Source organism: Tetrao urogallus (assembly GCF_951394365.1).
Source record: "Tetrao urogallus genome assembly, chromosome: 2".
Classification (NCBI taxonomy): domain Eukaryota; kingdom Metazoa; phylum Chordata; class Aves; order Galliformes; family Phasianidae; genus Tetrao; species Tetrao urogallus.
This window is the reverse complement of record NC_136814.1, coordinates 62,870,072-62,897,621: the sequence shown is the minus strand read 5'-3', so window position 1 is coordinate 62,897,621 and position 27,550 is coordinate 62,870,072. Positions and strand designations below refer to the sequence as shown.

Sequence of the window (27,550 nt, the reverse complement as noted above, 5' to 3'; positions counted from 1 at the left end):
ACATTCTGTGGAAATGCTAACAAAAATAAATACTTGATATCTTCAACTGCTGAAGTTTGTAAATAGGCACAGATATACTTGGAGAAAAAGCTGAGTTTGTAGAACACCAGCTGAGGCATTTGTCTCCATTCATCTTGGAGGGCAATTAAAACAATAAGCAGGAAAGTTTAAAGCTGTCAATTATACATAGTAGAGGTGAACAACCAGCCAGGGGACTTGAAACATTTACAAATAGTAGAAGGAGTAAAGAAGAAGGCTAATAAAAAGATATTAATTGGAAAAGGGAATAGGAACTAAATTGTGAGATGGAAACACCAGTGTCAGAAGTTTCTGATAACTGGCCTGCTGAAGCAGCAAGGGAAGCTCCACATGCAGCAGTCTGAGCAGGTTGGATTAGGCACAAGGAGGATTTTTGTTTTGACGGCAGTAAAATTGCCTTTCCCCTTTTACATGTATGATTAATTTTTTCTGTCCTGTATTTGCACCTCCTGGGCATTGCAATCACATAGTGTGTTGCAGCTTTTCCTGTGCACTGTACTTCTGTTGCTTGATCCATGCACAGATCACGCTCTGGGTAACCTCAAATAATCTCTTCCTTTGCTTATTTCCCGTGGTGAGACACAGTTTCTCTTCTGGCCAGGAGGCTGCTTTCACAGGAAACCTTCTGTATAGTTCCTGATACCCCAAGTCCAACTGTTCACACACTTCCAGGCCTCCTGAACGGGTCAGAAAAAGCTATGCTTCTTAGCAGTTGCAAAAAAAAATAACCTGAACTGTTACAGGTTCCTCTGTTCTGAGTTTCTGCACTGCTATGGTGATAGTTCTAGTCCCCAGAAGTTTCCTACATGTTAGAACTGTGTAATGGATGGACAAGTGGTTTGCGGGTTGACCTCTGGGACATCAGTGGAATGGGCAAAAGCAGTTAATACTTTCTAGTTGCCTTTGTTAGTGCTAGCTTCTGTGAAAAATAATTATTTCTAATTATTTAAAAGGCCTTTTAAAATTTTTTTCAGCTTAGGATAAAATAAAAAGTTCTGGAGCTCTCAAAGAGATCTTTCTATGGAGGTTCATAGTTATATAGTCTGTGATGGTAGAAGTGACTAAGCTTCTATTCACTAAATGCCTTAGCAGGCATGTCCAAACTGGTTGGGAATTACTGCCTTTATGGTGCTGCATATCAAATTTATTTTCTTATTCATTCTAGACAGCGAAGTATAGATTAAAGGATCCCAGTGAGAGTTAAGAGTAGTAATGTTTGTACAACTGAAAAATTGAGAAAGCATTTGTGTAGTGGAATAACTTATAGAAGAAAATTCCAAATTCCCAGGCTATGGTTTGGGCATGCAGAAAATTTAAATCCTGTTTTTGCTTGAGGCAGAGAAAAGGTTATGCATTGGGTGTGTGTAGGCCATGCTGATTTCTAAATATGGTGGTAAAAACAACAAATATGATTTTAAATAGAAAGGCTAAGTGCAGGCAGGGCTTCCATGGCTGATAACTTACACGTTCTACAGTGAACTCCTGCTCTGTCTGCAGCATAGTGCAGAACTGAGTGCAACCCGTCATGATACCCATACAGCTGCATGCTGCGCTAAATAGATCCATTGAATTTTGTGCATAGATCAATAGGCACAAGTTTAAATCTTGACTGCTGACATGATGTCATAGATGGGTAATTAGTTTAGGAACTACTTCCTTCTGGTTGCCTTCATGGTTTTCAGAGTTACAGCAATCGCTCAGACATGCAAGCTGATGCAAAGCTTCTTTTAAGGTTATTTTAGATCATATTAGAACAAGTGCAAAACAAACACACAGGTACCTGAGTGGTACTTTCTTTATTGCAGACTGATTTCTGAGTTATGTTTTGCATTTCAATATTCAAGCTTTTAAATACTTTTCCGATCGCATACTTACGGTGTAGCATTTTTCTCACAGTGGAAAAATGAGTGGAAGAAACAAAGTAATGTCCCCTGGTGGTTAAGGTTGTAATAGGTATTACTCAAGTTGTGAGCAGTGGTACTCCACCTTCCCGGCATTGTTACTGGAGGGACAGATAATCAATCACTGAGTTTGGAGGAAGGACTCTCAGCTGCATGTCAATCTCCTGTACTCTTGTCTAGCCCTGCAGCTCTGAAAGGATCTAGGTAGTACCTGCTGATGTGGGAACATTAGCACTCTAGCCATTAGGCTTGAGAGTTTAGACACTGGATTTGTTGTGGTTACTACAGTGTGCAGATAAGTTTGTACTTTTCTTGGTCCCACTGTGTTGCCTAATTTTGCCCACAGATAGATCCATGAGTCAGTATAGGAACTGAATGGCAATATATGGGGATTAGTCTCTATTGACTTTTTCATCTCTCTGTTTCCATGGACTCTAGCTGCATTATTTTGTCCTTAAATGCAACTAGTTTCAGTTAGATGACTCGATTATATTCCTGTTTTTGTTTGCAAAATACTCAATCAGTGCTGAAGCTGATATTCTTCTATAAAATAACTTTCCAGTTAACATGCTCATGGTTTTAAAACATCACTGTTTCCAAATGATAAACTTGGTTTTATAGAAGCTGATTCTCCACCGTGAGGAGGAGGGCCCATAGCCTCAGCAAGCATAGGCAAGAGCTGTGTGCTGAGACAGTCACTCCTAGTGAGACTGGGTGGGCAGGGCTGGTTTGTGTGTGCCCCAACTCAACCGTGGTGGGAGCCTCTCATTCAGTAACCTGAAGAATCCATGCTGTTCTGATGGAAACTTTAATCACCAGAAATCCTAAGTGCCAGCTTTGCTGGTCATAGATGTACATACTGATGAGATATCATGTCAGAGGTGAGACATGGGTGAGTCTTGAAGATGCTACCAGAGATGCTCACTATTTCTTTTTTCTAAGAGAAGATACAAGAGGTGTCCCAGCAAAAATCATCCCCAAAGTGCCTCTTCAGAACTGAAGTCACTAGTCTCTAAATGGTTTTTTTTGTTTTTTTTTTTGTTTGTTTGTTTTAATAATCCATAATGTCAGGGTGCTTCAAGTATTGCTGATCCAACCAGTGCTGTCCTTTCCTCACAGCCCTTCACCCCCCCCCCTCCCCTTCCTGCTCCTTTGCTCTCTCTGCTGGAGCTGTCTTTCAATGCACAAGCAGCTGGAGTTAACAGGGCCTCTGTTTTCCTTTAGACAGTGTTTATTTGGTGGACCTACTGTGTATAACAATGTCCAATTCAGTTAGTGGCATCAGTTTTATAATATTTTTTTTTCCCCAGTAGAATATCCAGTGTTTATTGTGGATGAGGAGAATGAAAATAGTTAAAATTTATTCTTTTTTTTCCCCCTAGAATAAATGGTGTTCCTCTATTGTTTTGTTTCTGCTGGCAGTGGAGTGGAAATCATGGCAAATGCTTTTTCAGTCTAGGACTGAGTGACTACCCTTCAAAGTATATGGTATATTAACATTTTCTTCAGAGGGTAAGCATCCTTTACTCTCCTTACTTTTAATACTTTATCAGGTTATGGTTTCCAAACTGAATAAAAAAACTGTTTTCAGAAAATGTTGAATTGCACGATAAAGTTTTTCTTGGAAGATGTGGTTGGTGATGATGTAGTGTAATATGATATTAAGGAATTCTTTTTACTTTTAAAAAGTAGTATTGTGAGTGAGATTTAAGCAATCAGAAAGCCAGGCTCCTTTTCATTTCACCCTGCGTATTGACCAAACTTGTTGCAGGTTCACCCACAACTGTTAAGTTGGGGTTTATGTGGCCAATTGTCTGTCCATGTTTGGCTTCACCTAAGTTATGGAGATGATTGGGTTTCAGATGCATGTTTCCAACAGTGCAGTATGTTTCTTTAGGTTTCAGTAGGCAACTAAGCTAGCTAAAGAAACATCAGAATATGGAGTTCAACACGTAACGCTTATGAGTTATGCTTCAATGGTTAATGATTGTCATCCCTTCCTCCCTAAGGATATTTGTACCATTGTATCGAATTTTAAATAGTCTCTAAAAGTTATTATTTTTGGCCGGATTCTCCTGTGAATTGGTTCTTCTGGAGCCTGTTACATCTCACGTCTGATAATTTTTGAAGTGGTTTTGTATATACCTTACAAGCCAGTTTAGTTTCTAACCAACTGCAGCGAGGAAGAGCACTGGCACCTCAGAGCCCTGTGGTATTACTGAGAGAGATCAGTAAATGAGTAAAATGTGGTCAAGCCCATCCTAGTCTGGGAAGGCCTCAGTTCTGCATGTGGTTCAAGGCAGCTCAGCTACTTGAAGCCCCTGTGGAGCTGGTATGTCAGGGCTCTGTCTGTAACCATCCAGTCCATATTTCCTCTCTGGCTGATACTGCCTGTCCACGGCTGTGACTTTTTAAATCAGTTTTGTTAGTCCTGCTCTTAAGGGCACTGCAACTGAGACAATATAGAACACCTAAACACCTTTCTTTCCTCCTGTAGCATCGCTTTGGCCATGCTCACGCTGTCCCAGTCCCTCTCTGTGGTTGTGGCTGGGGCCTCCGCAGAGGTGCATGTGGAGAGGAAGGTCACTCTGTACTGATGCGATTTGATCACAAATTAGTGACTTTGTAGTCCTGTTTTTGTCACTGCCTGTTGACTTTCTGCCAAACCAGGAAAAGATGGGGAGGGAGGTTATTGAATTCATAAAATATGAACTATGGATTTTAGACAACACAGGAGGTGTTTTTTTTTGGTTTAGTGCTGGGAAACGTGTGTCCAAATTTTCAAAGGGGGATGTCATGGGAAACTTTGCAGTATATACCCTGGTCAGAAAGACTGTAATTTAGGGAGATTTTAAAATCATCGCTAAATTCAAGTATGTGTTTAATTTCTCACTGATGTGCGAGAGTCCTTACAGGAATCAAACCAAGGCAAGGAATGCATGGAGTCCTTTCTGCTATGTGGGATTTTTTTTTTCCTTTTCTCACCACTTCTAAAGGATCATAAAATGTTTTTTTAAGCAATGTGGTAATTTTTTTTTTGGTCATGATAAAGCAGTTCTCAACAGTTCTTGTTGAGCTGTTTTGTTTTTTTTGTTTTTTTTTTTTTGTTTTTTTTTTATTTTAAATACACTGCATTTCAAAAGGCTTTTTTCAACTTTTATTTAAAATATATTTACCCTTCCTTTCAAAATATATTTCTGTATGTATTCATTATTTATAGGTGAGGATACCAACAGAATTGAGTGTGTTTGAATAAACTACAGTGCATGTTTCTTTGTGTATGTGGTAAGCAAATCTGTAGACATAGTACAAGCATTACCATCTAAACCACACTTTGATCTGTGTAATGTGTCCTGTAATGATTGGTTTACATCCCAAAAATGGCAAAACTTACCTGCAAAATGTGTTAGCATAGTATGAAAATGTCATCTTCCATTACTCTCTGTTAAAGCAATTGTGTTATGCTCTGTAATGCATAAATGCAGACAGTTACAGAGTACATTATTTTTACCCTAAGGAGGAATGCAAAAGAGATGTACTTCTTGGGCGTAATTACTTTCTTCTAAATTGACAGAACACAGATGACTGAGGGTCTGTGTACCCAGTAGTTGTTGAGGGTCCCAGTCCAATGAGATTGCCTCACTGTGCATGCAGTAATGACATTGTGGAATCAGGATGTGGGTCTCTAAACATGGTTTTAGCAGCCTAAGTTTCTGTTAGGAAATGTTGGCATCTATACATAGGGAACTGTGGGGAGAAATAAAAGGTTGCTTTGTACTTCAGCCTCTTATGAGTTTTATTACTGAATCCTATGAAACAGGTTTTCCATGGAAAAAAATATTTCATATTTGTTTTTAGGTTTTCTTTCCTCCCATCTATTTCTTTTTCAATAATTGAAAACTACTGTTCATTATTTACATAAAGCTGTCTCTCTTCAGTCTGCTTTCTGTAACCTTTCCCCTGTGAAGAATTTGAGGAATTTGTTGGCTTTCCTCAGGGGGATCCTGGCCATGTTTTATCTGAGACTTAAGGCTAGATAGTTGGTGTTTTCTACTAAGTAGCTTACTATGTTTAAATACTTCCATTTAACCTCAGTATAGATTTGCCATTTGGGCACATTTTGAGAAGTTGTGTATGTAGGAAAATATGTACTTTACTTTAACCTTCAGCCTCCTTGGTAGCTGGCAGTAAATCTCCAAATGCAAGATGGAGAGCTGCTTAGGGGGAAAAAAAAAAGATACAAAATACCTAAATGCCCTAAAGGCTGGGTATTTCAGCTGCCTTTCTAAGGCTCTGCCTGTTCCTTATTCTCTTTATTCGTTCTGTCCTTTTTTTGAAAATGAGGACGTGTCAGAGCACAGTATAAAATGACCTCTACGCAAACTCTAGCATTCCACATCCTTCGTTCTCCAGCTGTTAACATCAGCCAGTGCAGCACACAGGCTTGGCTGCTGCTAGCACCATCTCAATGGCAGTCCCCACTCCTCCTTCCTTCCCTCTCTCTCCCTCATCTATTTCCCAGTAAGACAGCAGTGCTTTGAGTTAGGCACTATTGCAGTGAATTGAAACTTCAGTGAGTCCCAAATACTTGAACTGTCAGCGTGTTCATTCTCCTTGTATCAGCTCCTGATAGGAGTATATAGGTTTCAAAGCAGGTAGGTTTTTCTTTAGGATGGATTGCTCAGTCTGAATGATTTGTGGAGAAATGATTTGAAAGCCACATGTCTTAAGTCTCATTGGAGTCATATTTCCTCAAAAGGATCCTTGATTATATTGCCTTACGGATTGTTTTTCTAACTCTTTTACATCTGTCTGCCATAGGATATTTCAAAGATGATTTGGCTCCCACTGGGACTTGGAGATCTGATGCCACAATGAGGACTCACACCCGGGGAGCCCCAAGTGTGTTTTTCATACACGTGATGTGCTTCGCCTTCGCTTGCGGCATCAGGGAGGACGTGGATGCCATGGTTCCTTTTGTCAATGCCAACTACGACAGTTATCCCATGCTCTACTTTTCCAAGGGTGACGTGGAGGGTCTGCGTCTCCAGGCTGCAACCACACACCGACACATCACGGCTCGGCTGATGGAGGCAGTGCAGACAATGCTGTCAAACCCCCTGGAGTACCTCCCGCCGTGGGATCCAAAGGAGTTCAGCGCTCGGTGGAATGAGATTTACGGCAACAACTTGGGGGCCTTGGCAATGTTCTGTGTTCTCTATCCTGACAACACTGAAGCCATTGGCATGGCCAAGGATTACATGGAGAGGATGGCAGCTCAGCCTAGTTGGTAGATTTTTATCTTTTTTTTTTTTTTAAGTTGTTATTATTGTATAAACTGCCTGCAGCTGGGAAAGTAAGTTAGATTAGTAAATTACTTGAATTGGGGGTTGGACTCGATGATCTCTGGAGGTCCCTTCCAACCCCTACAATTCTGTGATTCTGTGAATTGTTTCAGTTGTTTTAACATTCTTTTTGACAGTAACTAACTTGCCAAACGCATTTACTCTCATCTGAACCAGCAGTGCCACATAGCTTTAAAAAAATTATCCTAAACCACCACACATCAGAAGCCAGGGTTTCCCATCTGATTTGTAGTGAGAATGTAGTGTTAACTTTTTCCACTCTTTTTCCAGACTTGCACATTTCCTTTGGGTAATGTTTCCTTAGGAAGAATTCAGAAAAGACTGCCCTGTGAAACGGTGTCTTTAGGATTTAGGTACAAGTGACACTCAGAGTTTCCTCAAACAAGTGTTTTATGAATGCTCTAACATCTGTCTGAGCTTTAGTTAAGGCTTGCAACTCCACATTGCTGTGCATTTCCCGGGCTTCCCTTAAACACATTGTAGGTCATGAAAGAAATAGTTGTTTTTTGAAGTGTTTTACTGCAGCTGTTGAAGTGTCTAGCATTTTGATGACCTGCATTAACTTCATTTGGATATGAGTTGTCATATGCATTATTCTGTCCTCACTGTGCCACACTTTTTTTTTTACAGGGGCAGAAGTTAGTGTTTTCACTGTTGAGTGAATTTACTGATTGGAACTCTAAGATAGAATCATAGAAACATAGAATGAGTTAGGTTGGAGGGGACCTTGAGGTCATCTAGTTCCAACTCCCTGCGATAGGCAGGGCTGCCACCCACTCAATCAGGCTGCATTAAGACACTGTTTGATTGTTGAAGCACAATCTTCACACTCCTTTGTTTTTCATACCTGATTATTTTCCTTTTTTTTCCTCCATGCTTTCAACGTGAAGTTCACTCTGTAGCTCTGTAAGTTCTCTCCCTCATCCAGCAGTGGCTTTATGGAAGGCTGTAGCAATCTACCACCCCTGGGGCATGTATTACTTTATCTGACTTTGCTCAAATCAATCAACATGTTCACTCCTACAGCTTCTGAACAGGCAGATTTCGTAAATCTGAGAAATATAATTAAAAAGTGCGTGCAAAACATGTTACTGTACACAATTCTCCACTTAGGATTAGACTAGGAGAGGAAAGATGGCATGTACAACAGTTCTTGTCTGATTGCTACTAGTAGATATTTAGGTGTTCTGGAGATAAGCCCTACCTAAATAAGACTGGTTATGAACAATTCTTGCAGTGTTACAGTAATGGAACTATTAAAAAAACAATATTGTTCAGTCTATTTAATCGTGTTTAGTTTCTGTCAGACTTTGAGGAAAATATTATTCTGGCTGCTAAATTAAGAATATTATCCTTATTTACTAATTCGAGGGTAGACGCTCTTCACAGGAGAATGGGAAGAAAGAAGGTTTTTGATGGTACTCAAGTTTTAGGACTTTGAATGTTATGAGACTTATGTGTCAAAACTGCTTATGTCAGAGTAAAGAAGTCTTGTACAAAGATGTATTAGTAAGTAAAGCAAATCTAGAGAAACTTCTCTCCTTAAACTTCTTCTCTTATATAAGTACCTAGAACGGCATGTAATTTGCCCTAAATTGTCTTTTTATCTCTGATGGTAGTCAACATGTATTGGCAAGTTAGATCTGGCTATCATATGAATTACTTTTTGGCAGCTGAATTCTTTCAAGAGTATAGTCTAGATTTCTTTTGACTTTCACTTACATGACATTGACTCTAAAGTAACTCTAGAATTAAAAAACAAACAAAAAAAACTTGAGTTGGGTAGTTTGCCTCTAATTTTTGTAGTGACTGTAAGTAAAAGTGTATTTTGGTAGTGTGGGCAGTAGTTGGATAGAATATATCAACTTTCCAGCATCGCTGATTAATTGTTCAAAATGTCAAGACATTAATCACAGAATTGTAGGGGTTGGAAGAGACCTCCAGAGATCGAGTCCAACCCCCCAAGCTGACTAACATTTTAAAAATTCATCTTTACATTAGTGAGGATCCTCTATAGTCCAAATGCAGTTCAACATATCAAGGCATAGTTATGATAAAGTCTACTGGTAATTGATACATGCTTGGAAATGGCATGTAGTTAAGCACTTGTGTCTTTCCTCAACCATTAGAGTAGTCATTTTGTATCACATAATAAAAGGCACCCTTAATTGAATTCCCATTTGTGTAGGCTAACACAGCTTGAGCTGTTTGTCATAACAACCGCTCCTGAGAGGCATGCTGCTCATAACAGAGCATCCGTAATTGCTACATCCTGGAGTAGGTTTACATTTAGATTAAACAAAGGGTCAGTGGCTAATAGCTAGCTATAATTATAATCAAAATAATATGGGAACAGACAACGTTTTGGAGCCTAGCAGGAGGAGGGAGATGTAGTAGATTAATGTTTTCATAAAAATAGATGAACTTCTACTGTTTTGCCTGTAAAAATTAAAAGCTGTTGTTAAATAACTTTCTTGATCTTCCTGGAATTCAATCTAAATGCAGCCTAAAACCATAGGGAAAGTTTGTCCTTATGTAAGGCATCTTATATTACAGAGAGCAGAGGATATAGATCAGTTTTCTGGCATTTTATCTCCGAGTCACTTTGCACACTCCCTTACCAGACATGCGTTGTTGGCTGAGGGATCTGCACTAGTGATTCTTTCCGTATGCTGTCTCGGCCTCTTCCAGAACAGAGTGAAGTGATGTAATTGGAGTCAAACACCGTGCAGAAATAAGAGCCCAGTCAGATTTTGTTTGGACAAAGCAGTTAGAAAAGGTTGTGGTTTTTTGTTGTTGTTGTTATTTTTCACAAAGTCTTATCTACAAACAGATACCTCAGAAGATCACGGTTTCTGCACCCTTTTCACAGTGGGAAAGATTTCCATGCCTAGAATTGCCAGACAAAGGATTTCTGTACTGTTCTTTTTTGACACACAGTTCATGCACTATTTTTTAACAGAAATATGCTACCAGTGTATGATAAGGTATGGGATTTGACAGCAAGCTTGACTTCATGGTTTCATATTGGAAATAATTGCTGTCAAACATGTGCAGACATTCCAAAGAAATAGCAGCAAGTAAATAGAAACTAACAGGTGTCTTCAATATAACAAATCTGTGACCCTCCTGGTATTCCTTATTATCTGGCAATCCCATAGCCCTCTGTTAGCCTATGCTTATTGAAAGTATTGGAGTATGGTGAAGTCTGCTGTTAGCGTACAGATATTGCTCAGTGTTGGACAATATGAATTGTACAATAAAAATGCATGAATACAAATATTTAAATGTAGAAATAAAATAAGTTCATGTGCTGAATTGAAGACTGTGCTGGCAACACGGATTTAGCACTTATTTTTAACTCCCAAAAATCAACCGTCTGGCACATTCAGAGAATACTGAGGAGGGTTTTGTAAGACTGCTGAGTTTTTTGCACGTTGCATTAGTATGTAAAAAGGTTGGAGGATGCTGTCAGGGTAGTCTCCTAGAGCGAGAAAGAAAAAGAATGGTAGGAGGATGAATTCAGTATCTGGAATATACATTATGTTAGGGAGTGAAATATCAAACCCTTGAGTTCTTATCATTTTCATATGTAGAATTTAAAAGTGGAAATTGTGCATGACTCTGAAATCAAACTACAGCTGAAGTGTTAAGAGTTTCTTCTATATCTTCTCTTTCAAAATATGATTCTAGCCTGGTTTTCTGAGAGATAAATCAGCACTCAAGTTCAGTGGCTTCAGGGAGCTTACCTTCCTAGTCTAAAATTTGCTATAACCTGAAACTTACAATAAAGAGCTAGGGTTAACATAGCTACATTTCTTTGCCTGCTTTATATAGCACTGAGAGTTACTAAAACAGATTTTATTAATATGTCAGTATAGAAGGGTCATGATTAATATTAAGAAAGAGTAAAATTTGAAAGGGACTCTCTTATGATCAAAGGCAAAACTGAGAGAAGAGAATATAAAAGCAATTTGAGAATCAGTGGAATGATGGTTACAAGCCCATAGGGAAACTGAGAGAAAAAGAATGGAAAATAAGTTTCCAAAGGAGTAAAGCTTCAGTTGTCTCCCCAGCATATTAAGCAGTAGGGCCCTACTTGTATGATATGCTCTTAAACTTCTGAAAAATACATTGTCTGTTGTCTTTTTTTTTTTTTTTTTTTTTTTTTGTTATGACTTTAGCCTTATATATTTAAGCACTCCTTTGTCTCTCCTTATGAACTGAGCTGAAATGAATAGGAACAAACCTGTGTTGTTTTACCTTAGACACACACTAGAAATACAAATCATCAGTTTTTCAAGGTCTTAAAAAACGAACTCAATGTATTTCTTTTTGCAAAAGGCTGAGTACTTGCATTTTGCAGATTATGGAATTTTTGCTTTGGTGGCAAACAGAAAAATGTTAAGGGAGAAAGTTGGGAGATTGTTTTGAATTGATCAGAATTTTTTAAGGATTTTCGTTTTTCTCTTCAAAACAAAAATTGGAAGATATTGTTCTGTCAGTGAACAACGTATTCAATTTGAGCACAGGAAAATATTTCATTTTGGAGACTGTGAAAGAAGAATATTGGGCATTGGGTCTAGTTTATAAAATAAATGCTGGTGGTCTCATTTTTCCCATTTCATCATGGTGTGTATTCTCTCCCTTGGTACGTATGCTTCTTCTGATCAGGGAGAACATTTGTCACCTTTGCCTGGTGAGTTGAAAGCTGTATCTCCTGCTCCCAAACAATAGCAAGGATATCTGGGGTGCCAGGGCACTGATGTCTGTAGAATTACGCAGTTGGACACAGGACTAAGAGCTCAATTGGCCCTATTACATGCAGTATTTGCATCACCACTGGCATTTAACATGCATTAAGCTCAACCATGCTGTTACCTGGCTACCATGTCTAAGATGGATTACACCTAAATGCGCAGAGGCAGTGTCCTTGGAATAATTTCCAACTGAAAGTCTTGTGAATAGGGCTCTGATTCATTGCATTTGCATCAACCTAATGTGAATGAGTGTTTCACTACTGAAGAGTGATTTCTGCCATGCTTCTTGCAATCATTAGCTTAATGTGCCCTCAACCTCTAAGTTATTCTTCAGTAAGTGATTTGTCATGAGGAGGTTTGAAGCATTAAGAATCAGGATGTGGTCTACATTTGTAATGCATGTGTCAGGGCATGTTTAATGCTTCAGTTTGGATGCAGTGATGCCATATTATCTTTAGATACTGAGGTTGGAAGTCAGGTATCACACTGCCCACTGTTTCTTAAGTTAGTATATTATGTTCTTATTTGCTTCAATTTGTTTTTACAAATTGGGTGAAGTGAAGGAAGGGAGGTTCTAAATATCCTGTAGGCCAGGATCAGGGATTTCACTTAAGCAAGAGAATTTTACTTGGTTCAAATCCTGCCTTGAACAGAGCAGACAGTGTTTATTCCTCTTTGGCTTTCACCACTTAGAGAAATGATAATGGTTAGGGTTTTGATAAGGTGGAATTTATGAGAAATGAGGGAATTTATATAGAAATTAGGGGAAAAATGCATTAACAGTTTCTGAAAGAAGGGACATTATCAGTGTTATATGTGTTGCCAAGAAGTGGGGAGGTTAGGGTAGTCTTATCACGATTTTTCTTGGTTTTGTTTCAGAGAGACACAATATTGATTTGTTACTTCCCATACAAATTTTTATACAGTTTATGTTGTTTTCTAGAGCATGGGATCCTATTCAGTGAAGGTAATGTGTACACTGTTAGTTTGGGACAGTGTGGTGCCTGCGTGGTGATGCTTGGCATCTTAAGGTGATGTCTAAAGAATTGAGCTATAACCCCTTCCAGGTTTCATTGTTAATTGCAGAAGGTGGCAAATCTAAGACAGGAACCACATTGCACTACACTAGAGTTCTCAAAACACGTAGGAAAAATAAGCTGTTTACGTTATCCACAATCTCTTTGTTTCTCTGTGATTTCCTTATGGAGGATCTATGTCAGTGTTTAAAATAAAGTAACAAGGAGTATTTTAAGTAGCAAAGATGAAGAGAACCTAAAAGAGCATCTCAGGCATGTGCTTATGTTTGAAAGTGGTTGTTCTGTACTAAGGAATCCATTGTAGATGTTATTTACTCTGAATTCCTCTTTTGTAGCGTCTGATACCTTTGAAAGGCAAGAGAGGCTACTACAGTGCTACAATAAAAGTTACTTGCTGCTTTCAAACACAGCTGTTAAGCTGTGGTTCACATTGTCTGATGTTTTACTCTGGAGAGGATTAGAAAATAGCTGTTCTCCAGCATGTTTTTACCCATTTTTATTTGAATAAATACAAACAACTTTTTTTTTTTTACTTTAGAGCAAAGTAGTTTGTAATAGCCTTGAAAACTCTTTATTCACAGACCGTGGTAAGTGCAGGCCTGTGGTCCCATGCTTTCCCACGGCTTATCAGCCAGGCTGTTTACCACATCTGACGCTGGAGACCTATTTGAAAAATGAGAGCACAATTTAGATACAAAAAGCATTTAATGCTTTCTACTTGACCATTCTTCTTGTGTATCACTTTACACATTGTTTGACGCATGTTATTTGATTCCACTGAGATTCATTTAATGGAGATGCACTGATTTATATCAGCTAAATAGTTACTTCTCAGAAGGAAAGCTCATTTTAAGAACAAATGTTGGCTGTGATTTTTGTATGTTTAGAAACAAGGGTCTTTAAACAGTTGTCCTTGTTTTGTTTTGTTTTGTTTTTGTTACTTGTGTGTACCTCTTCTGTTAAACCCCGTATAGGACCCACTACCCAGAATTAACATTTGAGGGAAATAATTACAGAACTGTCTTATCTAAACAGAAGGAGTTGACCATGACAGTGTGTAGCCCCAGGAAGCCTAACATAAACTTTTTTATATTGAAAGCTTTGTTATTATTTATTTTTTCTAAAGAAGTCAGCTTAAATGCAGTCATAACTAATCAGCTTAGCACTTCCTGTGTAGATCTTTTCCTATTTTATGAGAAGTGTTGCCACAGAGATTAATTTGTAGCGTTTTGCTATGGAGTTTGATACTGTGTTGCTCTTGAAACCAAATACAAACTTAGCTAATATCAAACCAAATATCTTAACAAAGAAATATAAATTACATTGGTTCCATTGTCAAATCCCCCTTAAGATGAAGTCAGATAATGAACATTCAATAGTTTTTAATGCACTCTAATCAGCAATTTGTATGTTTTTATAAGGATACTGAAATTTGAATTAAATGTTTTAAATTAATTCCTTATATTTAATTCTCTCATTATTCTTTCCCCCTCACTAATCTATAGCTTAGCCTCAAGCACTTGTTAATTATTCCAGACTACAGTCTTTGAAGTGATATTTCCTGTCCCCATATGAACTCTGATCTTTGAATGTACAAAGATTTGGCAAAAAACAAATAAAAAATATGTTGGAAATATGGATTTGTGATACAGCTTATCAAAGTTATGCATGTTTGAAGGGATTCCTGGCAGCAAACAAAGTGACAGGGTGTTCCCTATAACTAGCATAGAATGCAAATTAATTTTTACATACATGGCCTATTACAATTACAAAGTTTTTCCAGTGCTAACCGAAGATGAAAAAGCAGAATAGAAACAGAAATAGATTGACAAATGACCACTTCACTGAGATTTTTAGTTTTTCTGGCTCTGTGATGCAGTATAACTATCTGGAGACTGGGAAGTGTTGCTTGCCTCGTTAACTTACATTTTCTTATAGTTTATCAGGAAGTATGGAAATAATAAGCACCTACATAAAGCATTTAAATGTTTTGACCTACAGATCTGTAACTTTTCCCACAACGATTAACACAAACCTAAATAAGAAATTTCACTATATCTGTCCAGAAACTTTTCTGATGAGTTTGAACCTGAAGCAAAACAACAGACAAAAGTCCCATACGGTGGCCACCAAAGAGTTTCATGAAGATATGGAGAAGACAAGTTGTACATTTTAAGAACTTTCATTCCTGACTCTTTGGCTGTTATTTGTTACCACACTTTTAGCTTTCTGTGCTAATATTGTTCACAGTTTTTTTCTGTCAGTGCCTGCCTGTTGACCAAAAAGAAATAACAATCTACGAACAAATTAATCTAGCCCAATAAAAACTCTGGTTCAAAACAAGGTTTAAATATTTGTTGAATACATTCTTCTATTTAACTTAACATCCTTGAAATAATGAATTCATTTAAGAAAAGTAAAAATTTATAACTTCACTCAGGATAAAATGGGATTAAAGTCGGGAGAAAGTAAATGCTTAAACTGTTGGAAATTCAACTAATCAAAAAACCCTCTGAGGTTTCCCTTTTATAAAGGTATGAATGTGTCAAGGTCATTTGAGTTCTTCCAATGAAGTTAAATGCACTGAAATAAAAATTGAACATCATTTTCCTTGCTTGCAAACCTTGTGATTTACCATAGCTGCACTACTCTGATCTGATCTGATAGTCTTAATTTCTCAGCTCTTCGTTCATGCATTTTGAATGCAAATAAATGCTCCTAAAGCAGAATGAATATGCATATGCTTATAATCTTGTTCATTTCATATACTTTTATAATCTTTTCATATTACCGCTTATGCAAATCGAAAATGAAATTGTATTTAAAGAATCACGGAATAGTTGAAACTGGAAGGTGCACGTCTTGAGGAGCACAGCACAAATCTCACTGATTACAGTAGGGTACTATGTTAACAATTTAAAATTCATTTATTTAGTAAAAAAGTCTTGCAGAATAAGTGACAAAAGGAATAATTATGAAAGCTACTAATGACTGTTAGCCTTTTAAAAGATTCTTCCCACTATGAATTCCTTTTTTTTTTTTTTTTTTTTTTTTGTGACTGTGGCCTGAAAATATGCTCTGTATAAAAAAAAGTGAAATCTTTTTTAGCCAATATATGCTTGATTTAAGGGAAGTATTTGTTCTGGGCTATCTCTTTTTCCATTATGAATTTTCGTGAATTTTGCTAATAATTATTTTGCTTTAAAGACAACTTCAATCCAATAGCCACCATTATGAACTTATTAACATTTGACTCATTTGGAGAAAAAAGATTATTGCAGATTCTTTGGAAGAGTGTAAACTATGGGATATTACTTTCTTAGAAAAACGCTTTAAATCTTGCCTCAGACAAGTAGATTATTTTTCTGTACAATCAACATTCTGCATTATCTGTTTTTCCTAGCAAATCCTAGAAATATCACAAACGCTGCTTTAATACTTAAGGATTTAATCTTTCTAGTAAAATTAATGAGATTTGAAGGTTAATATTATCCATACTTAGGACAGTATAGAATGCTCTCAAAGACTTGGTAAGTATTTTAGTACCACATTAAATTCAGCATCCATTGCCTAACTTTGGAGATGTTAAGTTATACACACCTTTAAGTATATTCATAGAGAAAAATGAGTAGATGAAACTCAATTAATTGGTATCTTTTTTTTTGACAGGCTGGTGAAGGATGCCCCATGGGATGAGGTCCCTCTGGCTCACTCCTTAGTTGGCTTTGCCACAGCTTATGACTTCTTGTACAGCTATCTTAGCAAGACTCAACAGGAGAGATTTCTTGAGGTAATTGCCAATGCTTCGGGATATATGTACGAAACATCATACAGACGAGGATGGGGTTTCCAGTATCTCCATAACCACCAGCCTACCAACTGTGTGGCCCTGCTGGCTGGAAGCCTGGTTCTGATGAATCAAGGTATGTGCTAAACCATAGGAATGCTTTTCTACAGCATATCAGCTCAATTGCCCATTTATGGAGTAACATGCAGGAACTGATATAAATGTTTTTTCTGCGGTTTTCCACATTAAGTACTCTGCCTATATGGCAGCCAGCTGCAAAGGTGTTGTGCTTTGTGTGTTTTGAGAGCTCCATTGCATTGGGTTTGCTCTTATGCTGCTTAGAAAAAATGTATTTATTGAATAGAGCAATAATCTGTGGGCAGATGTACAGGTTATGATATGAATGCACTATATCAGAGAATATATAATCACAGAATCACAGAATGGCCTGGATTGGAAGGGACCTCGAGGATCATGAATCTCCAACCTCTCTGCCACAGGCAGGGCCACTAACCTCCCCATTTAATACCAGACCAGGTTGCTCAGGGCCCCATCCAACCTGGCCTTGAACACCTCCAGGGATGGGGCATCCACAACCTCTCTGGGCAGCCTGTTCCAGCATCTCACCACTCTCTCTGTAAAGAACTTCCCCCTGGCATCCAACCTAAATCTTCCCTCCCTCAGCTTAAAACCATTTCCCCTTGTCCTGCTGTTATCTATCCTTTCAAGGAATTGATCCCCTCCTGTTTATAGATTCCCTTTAGGTACTGAAAGGCTGCAACGAAGTCTCCCTGCAGCCTTCTTTTCTCCAGGCTGAACAAGCCCAGCTCCCTCAGCCTGTCTTCATAGGGGAGGTGCTCCAGTCCCCTGATCATATAAGTATATATATATGATAAATATGTAAGTAGCTGCCTAACTAATTTTGTATTTCTGCCTCACCGTTACTAAGAATTGACAGTTCCCTCATGTGTACTAGTACCAGTTCAGATTTGCAGGCAGTCTTTTAGGGTAGATTATCAGTTTGGGGCTTGTTCTAATGCCTGCAGACAGTCTGGCATTGGTCTGCATCAAGGTCAGCAGTCAGAAATGCCCTGGGCCCCAAACTTTCAGCTAGGCTATAGCACTTCAGTCTTGTTTCCCTGAGAGGACTGCCAAGCTGGAACTTGATCCACCTGTGGGCCGCAGCTCAGGACCTATCTTTTCAGCATCTTTTGCTAAGGAGATGAGCAAATCTTTACCTTTTTCCCTTTGAGCTATGTCCACTCTGAAGGAGAGTGCAAGTCATGGAAAGAGCAGGCAAAGCAATCCTATAGTAAACTCCTATAGTACTTAGGCTGAGAAGTGGAGGTCATGTAGCCAGCTCTAGCTTATAAAACTGTGTCAGTATTTTATCAAGATCTTATTTAAAATGTGCTAGACATATTTTGAAATCTCAGTGCCACAAGTCAAGAAAAAAATCTAGTTTCTGGATGCTGATGGTGTTACTGAGCTGTTTAATCCTGCCACGCAAGGGCACATCTGCACATAGTTGGAACTTTCAGACATCCAAAGAGTGCGTGCCAGAAAAATGTGACACTTACTGTGTTTGGGGGTCAATTTTTTCTTAAGAGCTTGTCATAGCAAGTGTGTTCACTAATGTGCATATGCTCAAAACCAGCAAGGGTATGCATGGAAACTATTCCCTTTCCTCGTACTATGCCTTCCACAAATTAAAGACTAAGACCATGTTTATTCAGTGGGTTTTGCTAAATTCCTCACAATTCCATCCTTCCCTAATCCTCCGTTGTTGCAGAAAGCTGGCAGTTTGCAAGAGGACTCTGCTTTTCATTAGAGTATGGACCAGAAGTATGCTTTGTGCCAAACAATGGTAACATCCAAACACAGTTGGGTAATATTTCTTTCAGCAAACTTCATATCTTTTTTGGAAAAAAAAAAAAAAAAAAAAAGCAACACGAGCAAGTACTGTGAATATTTCAAATGAAAATCACTCAATACATCCAGACTGTGTGTTTCTAACTGAAAGTTTAATTGATCTCAATGCAGAGCAACTTCATTTAACAAAAAAAAAAAAAAAAAAAATTCTCATTCTCACATGAAAGACTTTTTCTGAAGGGGAAAAAAAAGGTGAAGGATGGAATAAACAAATTCTACCTGTATCAGATTGGAAGCAATTGCAAATAGTGTATCCCAGTGTAAGCATTTCTTCTGAAAGGTTTAAACTTCACTTAAAAATCTTAAACACGGTATTCAGCTAATGAAGTAGGCAGAGACTAAATAGCCACCATAATGTATATGTATACATTTACATACATATGTAAACATTGTCATAGGACAGAAAAATGAAACTAACTGGAATAATTTCTAGGTACCCACATACAGTCTTGCAATTAAAATACGCCCAGATACTCCATAAAGAGACATGAGTAAGGCTTAATTTGACATACTTGCTGTTCATTACATGTGAGATTTATTCTGGAGGGGTTTTTTTGTGTAGCCTGACAGAGTGTTTCTTCCATTTTTTATTATTCAAATGTGTCATTATATCATTAAGGTACATATGTGAGTAGATTTATAGCATCAATATTACATCAGTTAACAGAACATATGTGCTAATGCGCAACAGTGAATGCACTACACTGAGCCATGGAAAACACCATTCTTGTTAGGGCATTGTCCAAAACTAACTGGTATGGCTGTAATGTCACAATGAAAAATGAGGGTGGAAGTAGTTGGGGTTGTGTTTGGATGGACTGCTGTGGTGTCCTGCTCTATCAGTGTGAGGAAGCAGTGTCACACCAGCTGTGAGCAAGGAGGCAGAACTCAGTAGTGCGGCCCGCTCCTCCTGCTCAGGCCATCCCGGTCATGTTTCTCTCTTCAGCCTAAATCAGGTTGTCTGTTTAATTTAGATTTCACAATTTTTTCCTCTCTGTTAACTGAGTAGGATTTGGCAGCCTTGACTGGTAGGAAGTCTGAATTGCTCATTACTCTGCTGAGCATAAATACGGTATTTGTGGCAATAAAGCAAAGCATTCTTGGTAGCAGGTTTGAATGTAGCTCATACTCCCTCAGCCTGGCACATGCGCTTCATTCAGCAGGCACTGTTTCACCAAGTAATGTGGGATGTAATGCATGCCAGCTGACCTAAAGTTGAGCTCTACTATACAGTGGAAAGAATTTGGGTTAAATCTATGCCTAGACACTCTGAGCTGCACAGACACTAGGTAGCCATACAGACATACAAGGTAATTGTTTTCTTTTTAGTCCTACCTCTGTTAGTGGATCTAGAAGAGAATAAGAGAAAGCATGCAGTCTTTTGTCTGCTGGGATCCACACACTGCCTTCCTTCTGCAGTCTATACACGTGCTGCTAGGGATCTCGTGCCTGTAGATGCTCCATGGTGAAGGCAGCTAAGTCCTGAGAAGGACTTCAGACAACCTCTTCCCAACTCATATTTTGTGTGGAGCAGATCAAAATAGTAAGATCTCTAGAAGTCTTTCCTTAGAAGAAATATAACTGTTTAGAGCTTGTATATATGAAGGCTGGAACTTAGTTTGAAGTTAAAGAAATGAAGAATCTGCATTTGTAATAAACCATGCAAATTTTTTCCAAAGGAACTTCTATTTTGGATAACCCTTTAGACATTGAAAACGTATGTGGAATATAGCATATCTTAAAATAGAGCATATTGTAGTAGAATATCGGTTAACTGCAGTTCAAGTGTCAGCTTTTTATAAACTCTGAGAATCTTTCACTGCACTGGTGATCGTACTGGTGAAAAATGACTGATAAGAATACTTGCTTTATTAGAGCCCTCTAGTGGGGGCTGTAAAATTGTTTTCATACTAATTTGAAATGCAATGAATGGTGTTGTTCTGACTCTTCTGTTTTTACATGTTCTAATGCATTAAGTACTTTCTCCCATCAGGATGGATCACATAATCCCACAAAAGTAAAAAGGTGTCTTGATAGTTTTCTGTCTACTCAGGTAACTTTGCTCTACTGTGTTTAAGTGTAGCATTTTATCTTTTACCCTAGAACCACAGGGATGCTGCAGTGATGGGTCATATTTTACAGATCTAGCTGCTTTCCTTATGGATTCATTGCTATGAAGGAGCTCACTGTGTGAATACAAGTGATGTCATCTATGGTTTACAGTGTTGTGACCAGACTTTCTAACACCTCTTTTCTTTCAGGCTACCTTCAGGAAGCTTACTTATGGACCAAGCAAGTATTGGCAATCATGGAAAAGTCAGTAGTCCTGCTGCAGGAGGTCACAGATGGCTCCCTCTATGAAGGGGTGGCTTATGGCAGCTACACAACCAGGTCACTGTTTCAGTACATGTTTCTTGTCCAAAGGCACTTTGATATCAATCACTTCAACCACCCCTGGCTCAAGCAGCACTTTGCATTTATGTACAGGACTGTCCTGCCAGGTAGGTCTTTTGGACCAATGAAAATTCATCTTCCAATTCTTGAAGCAATTTTATACTTGAAGTGTGCCATTTTCAAGTAAACTTGTACTTGAACATTTGAAATAACCTTCTTCTCTCACTTCTACTTTCATCATCCATGGAAACAATGACATTATTGTTTATCACTGCTTATTAAACACTGTTGTTCATTAAACTGTTTTTTTAGAACCAGGCGGAGCACAAGAATGTCACTTGAGAGAAAAAGCAGTGCTTTAGAATTTGATTTCTGGTTTTCAGTGTTTGACATAGAGCTCGTTCTGGGGCTTTCTGTTAGATAAATAATATTCACTGAGATTCTTACTGATTTTTTTTTTCTTTGCCAAAAGGAAAAGCAATCACACAAAAATATTAGATGAAATGAACAACAAATCATGAAGCTAAGTTGAAAGTATCAAGGAAGTGCAGAGAATTTTTACATAGGATCATAGAATCCTTAGAGTTGGAAGGGACCTTTAAAAGTTGTCTAGTTCAGCTCCCCTGCACTGAACAGGGACATCTACAGCTAGGTCAGGTTGCTCATAGCCTGGTCCAACTGACCTTGAATGTCTCCAGAGACAGGGCATCCACCACTTCTGAATAATCTGTTCCAGTGCCTCACTACCCTCACTGTAAAAGACTTTTTCCTTGTATCCAGCCTAAATGTATCCTTTTTTATTTTGAAATCATTTCCCCTTGTCCTGTCCCAAGCGACCCTCCTAAAGGTCTGTCCCCTTCTTTCTTGTAGGTCCCCTTTATTTACTGAATAGCGCACAGTTTCCCACAATATGTTGAAATCCACTTTTATAACCTTTTCTTTTTTCAAGATCTTTTTCATACAGAAAATGTAATTGACTCAACTTGTAGATTTCTCAGATCAGTCAGGTGTATGAACTATTTTCTTTTGTCAGTGTGAGAAACCTCTGGTGGGTCAGTTTTGCAGACTTTCTGTTTTCATGCTGAATCCATTGTCACACAGTGTGTTCAGCATCTCTGATAGGAAATCGTAATTTTGACTAGAAGATGGAGATCTATAAAAATGCAAACAGTATAATCTAATAAATATTCACAGCTCCTTGTAACTTTCAGATAGGATTCAGTTTTGGGTAGCCTTGAAAGTTCTCAGTGATGATTTTGTGCTGTTTATTCATAGGACAATTAATTGGGAGCTTATATTGTTTAAACTCCTCTTTATAAATATAATATGATAACTTAATATGTATTAAAAATTAGTATGAGGACAATGATTGCTCCTTTAGCATGCCAGCACAGATGTATAAGGAACTGCACTGAGTCCAGGCTATACCATATACTGGGAAGAGGTTCCCAAAGAGCTAAGAAAACTCATTTTAGTTATTTCAGGATGAAAGTTGGGTTGGGGTTTTTGGTTTGGTTTGTTTTTTTTACTGGAGAACCTTTCTTTTGTTTGGATTTGAAGAGTTTGGATTGACATAGGAGGAGTGAAAGCTGCAAGATCTGAGTGAGAAGTGGATGGGACATGACTTTTCTATTTTTGTAGCATTTTGACTGGTTGTTGCCTATAGCCAAAGAAGAAAGGTGACTATTCAAGTCATCTACAGCAGAAGCAAACAGCTCCTATGTAACTTATGGCTCATTTATGAGTATAAACATCATAAAAGGCAGCTTCTGTTTGTGTCTGTTTGTACTGCTTGGCTTCATCTTCATGCTCTACAAACATATCTGTGTTTATTTGTTCTTTCTCACATTCCTTTTAACTTTTTCCCAAGGGTTTCAGAGGACTGTGGCCATTGCAGACTCCAATTACAACTGGTTCTATGGGCCAGAGAGCCAGCTGGTGTTTCTCGACAAATTCGTCATGCGCAATGGCAGCGGGAACTGGTTGGCAGACCAGATCAGGAGGAATCGGGTGGTGGAGGGCCCGGGGACTCCATCCAAAGGGCAGAGGTGGTGCACTCTCCACACTGAATTTCTCTGGTATGAAAGGAAATGTGTGGGCTCAAAAAGGACTGGATGGCTGCTTGCCATTTGTGATAAGATGTTATTTTTTGGTTTGTTCTGCAGAGGCAGAGATTATGTTATTCTGGCCATGTGTAGGACAGAGTTTTTAGGCTCAGAAGAACTTCTTAGCATTAGATGCTCAGTGCGCATTGCTACAGATTACGCCTTATTCTTATCTGTGTGTGCTTTTGTGTTTTCCTCCCGTTGTCTGTTGCAGTTATAAAAGGAAACATCCCTCCATATATTCTTTGGTTTATCTGCTCTATTCTGATGTTTAATTCCATTATTTTTTTTTAGTGATTAATTAGGCAGATATTTAAAGTGTAGTTGTGTTTTAAAAACTCTAAGTCCTAATATAAATGTTGTTTGAAAAGCTGAAGTAATGTAAAAGATAGTGTTATTATTAGTTGTGTGACCACACTAATTTGCAGGCCAAATTTAGAAAAAAAAAATGATGCATTACTAGATCCGTATCTTCCATGTTGTTTACACCTCTTCTAACTTCTATGTCAGTCTACAGAACGTAAGAAGTATAATCCAAGTTGTACATACAGATGTACATATAAATTCTCTCAGTTTGTAGAAAAAACACATTTCTGAGGATTCAATATAGCTCTATTTCTCTTTCTTAGAAGAGAAATATTATTGAATGTATTGGTTTATGTTTATGTTATGCATATTAATTTTTTTTCCGGGCTCATAGCACGTTTCAGCTTGTTATTTCCAAAATAGAGAGTCTTTCCTTTGTGACCACTGTTATACATTTTCTTTTCTTGTTTGTCTGTGGAAATCTTGGAAATTTATACCTACGATTTCTTCCTGATGCTAAAGGGAAAGACATTTTTAAGAGCATGTGGGTCAAAACAAAACAAAAAAGACAAAAAACCAAACATACACACACAATTAAAAAAAAAAAATCCCACACTAAAAAAACTCTGAATATCCCAACAACTACCTTTTCCTTGTGCAGCATTGTTGCTCCTTTGATGAGCACATCCACTTGCATTGGAGTCTTAGGAAAAAAGGTCTGCTTTTAGGAGGATCTCTGTCAAAGAACGCTAACTACAGAATAAAGACCTGAGCTCTACTGTGAAGCCTTTGCCACACATGAGCTGAGGTTGGCTAAAGGCTTGGTGGGGCTCCTCGTTAACTGTAGAAAATAATTCTGATGAGAGACCATCTAATAAAATACTATTGAGTTGAATAATGGTTTTGCTTACTTAAAAATAATGTTGGACTTTGTTTCATGTACTTTTTGGGGGTGAGTTCTTTTAATTTCTGTGAATCAAACAAAAAAAAATTATAAGCATTATAATTTTTTTCAGGAATTAAGACCTCCTTTTAAACCAGATATCTTCTGTCTTGCAATTTATACAAGAAACCTTTAAATTTCTTTTTCAGCGTAGCTGGAAAAGGAAACTAATATAGTGATGTAAATTAAATTATATAAATCATATAAATGTGTCATCTAAAATGCTTTTTCATTAATTTTTAATTTATTCCCAATTCTGTTTGGAGGCTACAGACTTCCTGTGATCATCATTTTGGGGGAAACAGATGCTCTTTTTGACTCTTTTGGTTAGGTAGCAAGCAAATAGATGCAAATGGTGATGTCCAATGCAAAACAGTACCTACTACCTGTTCCTAATGTGCCTTTTAAAGTATTTATGTTGCAGTCAGTATCTTTATGATACAAAACAAAATGTGGCTTATTTGAGATAAGTTCACCATACTCTTATTTCTGGACTGCAAAAAGATTACTTGTAAGTGTGGAGTAGATACTTTCAGTTATTATTCTATAAAAAGCCTACTCCTTCAAATTTACTTAGGGATTAGTAGCATAAAGATCATTACAACTATAGGCTTTTTTTGCTCAGGAATGACATTGGTGGGCTTTATATTGTTAGGTTGTTCTTTGATACGAGTAATGAATTGTTTTTTGAATTTTGTGTAGGTGCTGATAGTGAAATTAGTCAAGTGATTTTTAAACTATTTCCCTCATCATTTTGGCAGGTATGATGCAAGTTTGCGCTCCATCCCTCCACCAGACTTTGGGGTTCCAAAGCTGCATTACTTTGAGGACTGGGGAGTGGTAACCTACGGAAGTGCTTTGCCAGCTGAAATCAACAGGCCTTTCCTTTCCTTCAAGTCAGGAAAGCTGGGAGGACGTGCAATATATGATATTGTTCATAAGAACAAGTACAAAGAGTGGATCAAGGGATGGAGGAACTTTAACGCTGGCCATGAACACCCAGACCAGAACTCCTTTACTTTTGCTCCCAATGGCGTACCTTTCATTACAGAAGCTCTGTATGGGCCAAAATATACTTTTTTTAATAATGTATTGATGTTTTCCCCTGCTGTGTCCAAGAGCTGCTTCTCCCCATGGGAAGGGCAGATTACAGAGGACTGTTCTTCGAAATGGCTTAAATATAAACATGATTTGGCTGGTGACTGCCAGGGACGAGTGGTTGCTGCCATGGAGAGAAGCGGTGTGGTTTTTATCAGGGGAGAAGGAGTGGGGGCATACAATCCTAAACTGAAGCTGAGAAAATTGCAAAGAAACCTCATACTTCTTCATCCTCAACTTTTGTTGCTGGTGGACCAAATTCACCTAGAAGATGACAGCCCTCTGGAGGCAGCAACCAGTTTCTTCCACAATGTGGATGTGCCTTTTGAAGAAACAGTTGTTGATGAGATTCATGGGGCATTCATTAGACATCGTGATGGAATATATAAGATGTACTGGATGGATGACACTGGCCACAGCGAGAAAGCTACCATTGCCTCAAGAATGTATCCCCGGGGCTACCCTTATAATGGAACAAACTATGTGAATGTAACGACCCTCCTGCGGCACCCCATCACCAGAGCCATTTACTTGTTCATTGGGCCCTCCATCGATGTGCAAAGCTTCACTGTCCGTGCCGACTCTCGGCAGCTGGATGTTTTTGTCACCACCAATGAGCACTCCTATGCAGTTTACCTGTGGACAGTAGAGGATGGGCCTCGTTCTGCCTTTGCACAGGTTACTGCAGGCCGTCAGAAAATTGTCTTTGACCGAACGTCTGCCATTAGGAACTTTGCAGTGCCAGAAGTGAAGGACTACATTGGGATCGTGGAGAGGAACCTGCAGCATTTTAAGCCTGTTTTCCAGCAGCTTGAAAAGCAGATCTTGTCTCGTGTACGAAACACAGCTAGCTTTAGGAAGACTGCTGAACGCCTGTTGAGGTTTTCAGATAAGAGACAGACAGAAGAGGCCATTGATAGAATATTTGCAATCTCACAGAGGCAGCAGCAGCAGCGTGGAAGAGCAAAGAAAAATAGAAAACTATCCAAAGGTTACAAATTCGTTGATGCTGTTCCTGACATTTTTGCACAAATTGAGGTAAATGAAAGAAAAGTGCGACAGAAGGCACAGACTCAAGCACAAAAAGAGTTGCCTGTTGATGAAGATGAGGAAATGAAAGATCTTCTGGATTTTGCAGATATCACTTATGTGAAGCACAAAACTGGAGTTTCAATCAAGGGCCGATCAGGGCTGGCACAGTTGGTGGCAACCACTCGAAGTAGTGCCCCATCAATATCAGCTTCTTATACTCGCCTCTTTCTAATTCTCAACATTGCTATTTTTTTTGTCATGTTAGCAATGCAGCTCACATACTTTCAGAAGGCCAAGAGACTGCATGGCCAAAGATGTCTGTATGCAATACTTTTAGTAGATAGCTGTATATTATTGTGGCTGTATTCTTCCTGTTCTCAGTCACAATGTTAGCAGAAGAGCTCTACTAGTTGACCAATTTATGGTCATATATGTCTATGCAAAAGCATTAACCCTAATAGGGCCAAAGTTTATGTTCTTTTCTTTCTGAAACATTCCAAAACAGCTGGGGAAATACTGGTTTCAGACCAGAAAGAATTGACAAATCAGGCAGGCAATGAATTTCTCAGAAAACTAAGTACTTAGTAAGTACTCCTCCTTTGAATTTTGAGTTGGGCCTCACGTCTGAGGAAACGTTATGCTTTGTTCTTCGGAGTTCGGTAATGCAAAGCTGTAATTAATGAATTTTTTTTGTGAGAAGAGTCCTCTTAAGGTTTGTGTTTCTAAGGGTTTGTTTTTTTTTAATACGGAATTGGATTTACATGTAGTGACTTTTCATTTCCAGGCTGCTGTGAATGTTTGTGGACATTCTCTTAAGGAAAGGTTATTCACTCACAAGTATGCAGGGCAG

The 27,550-nt window shown here is 38.3% G+C and overlaps 1 protein-coding gene across 1 annotated transcript in view; it reads left to right on the top strand.

The window, feature by feature from the left end:
* The window catches only part of LOC306944413 (dermatan-sulfate epimerase-like), a gene marked incomplete at both ends in the record, with an annotated part of 163,682 nt that extends 136,589 nt beyond the window's left edge, over window positions 1-27,093 (top strand). Inside the window, 5 exons of the mRNA XM_079532940.1 lie at window positions 6,762-7,230; window positions 16,773-17,026; window positions 21,084-21,323; window positions 23,087-23,294; window positions 25,332-27,093. Coding sequence (XP_079389066.1) covers window positions 6,762-7,230; window positions 16,773-17,026; window positions 21,084-21,323; window positions 23,087-23,294; window positions 25,332-27,093 — 2,933 coding nt within the window. The remainder of the gene's footprint in view (window positions 1-6,761; window positions 7,231-16,772; window positions 17,027-21,083; window positions 21,324-23,086; window positions 23,295-25,331) is intronic.
* Window positions 27,094-27,550: the final 457 nt, after the last annotated feature.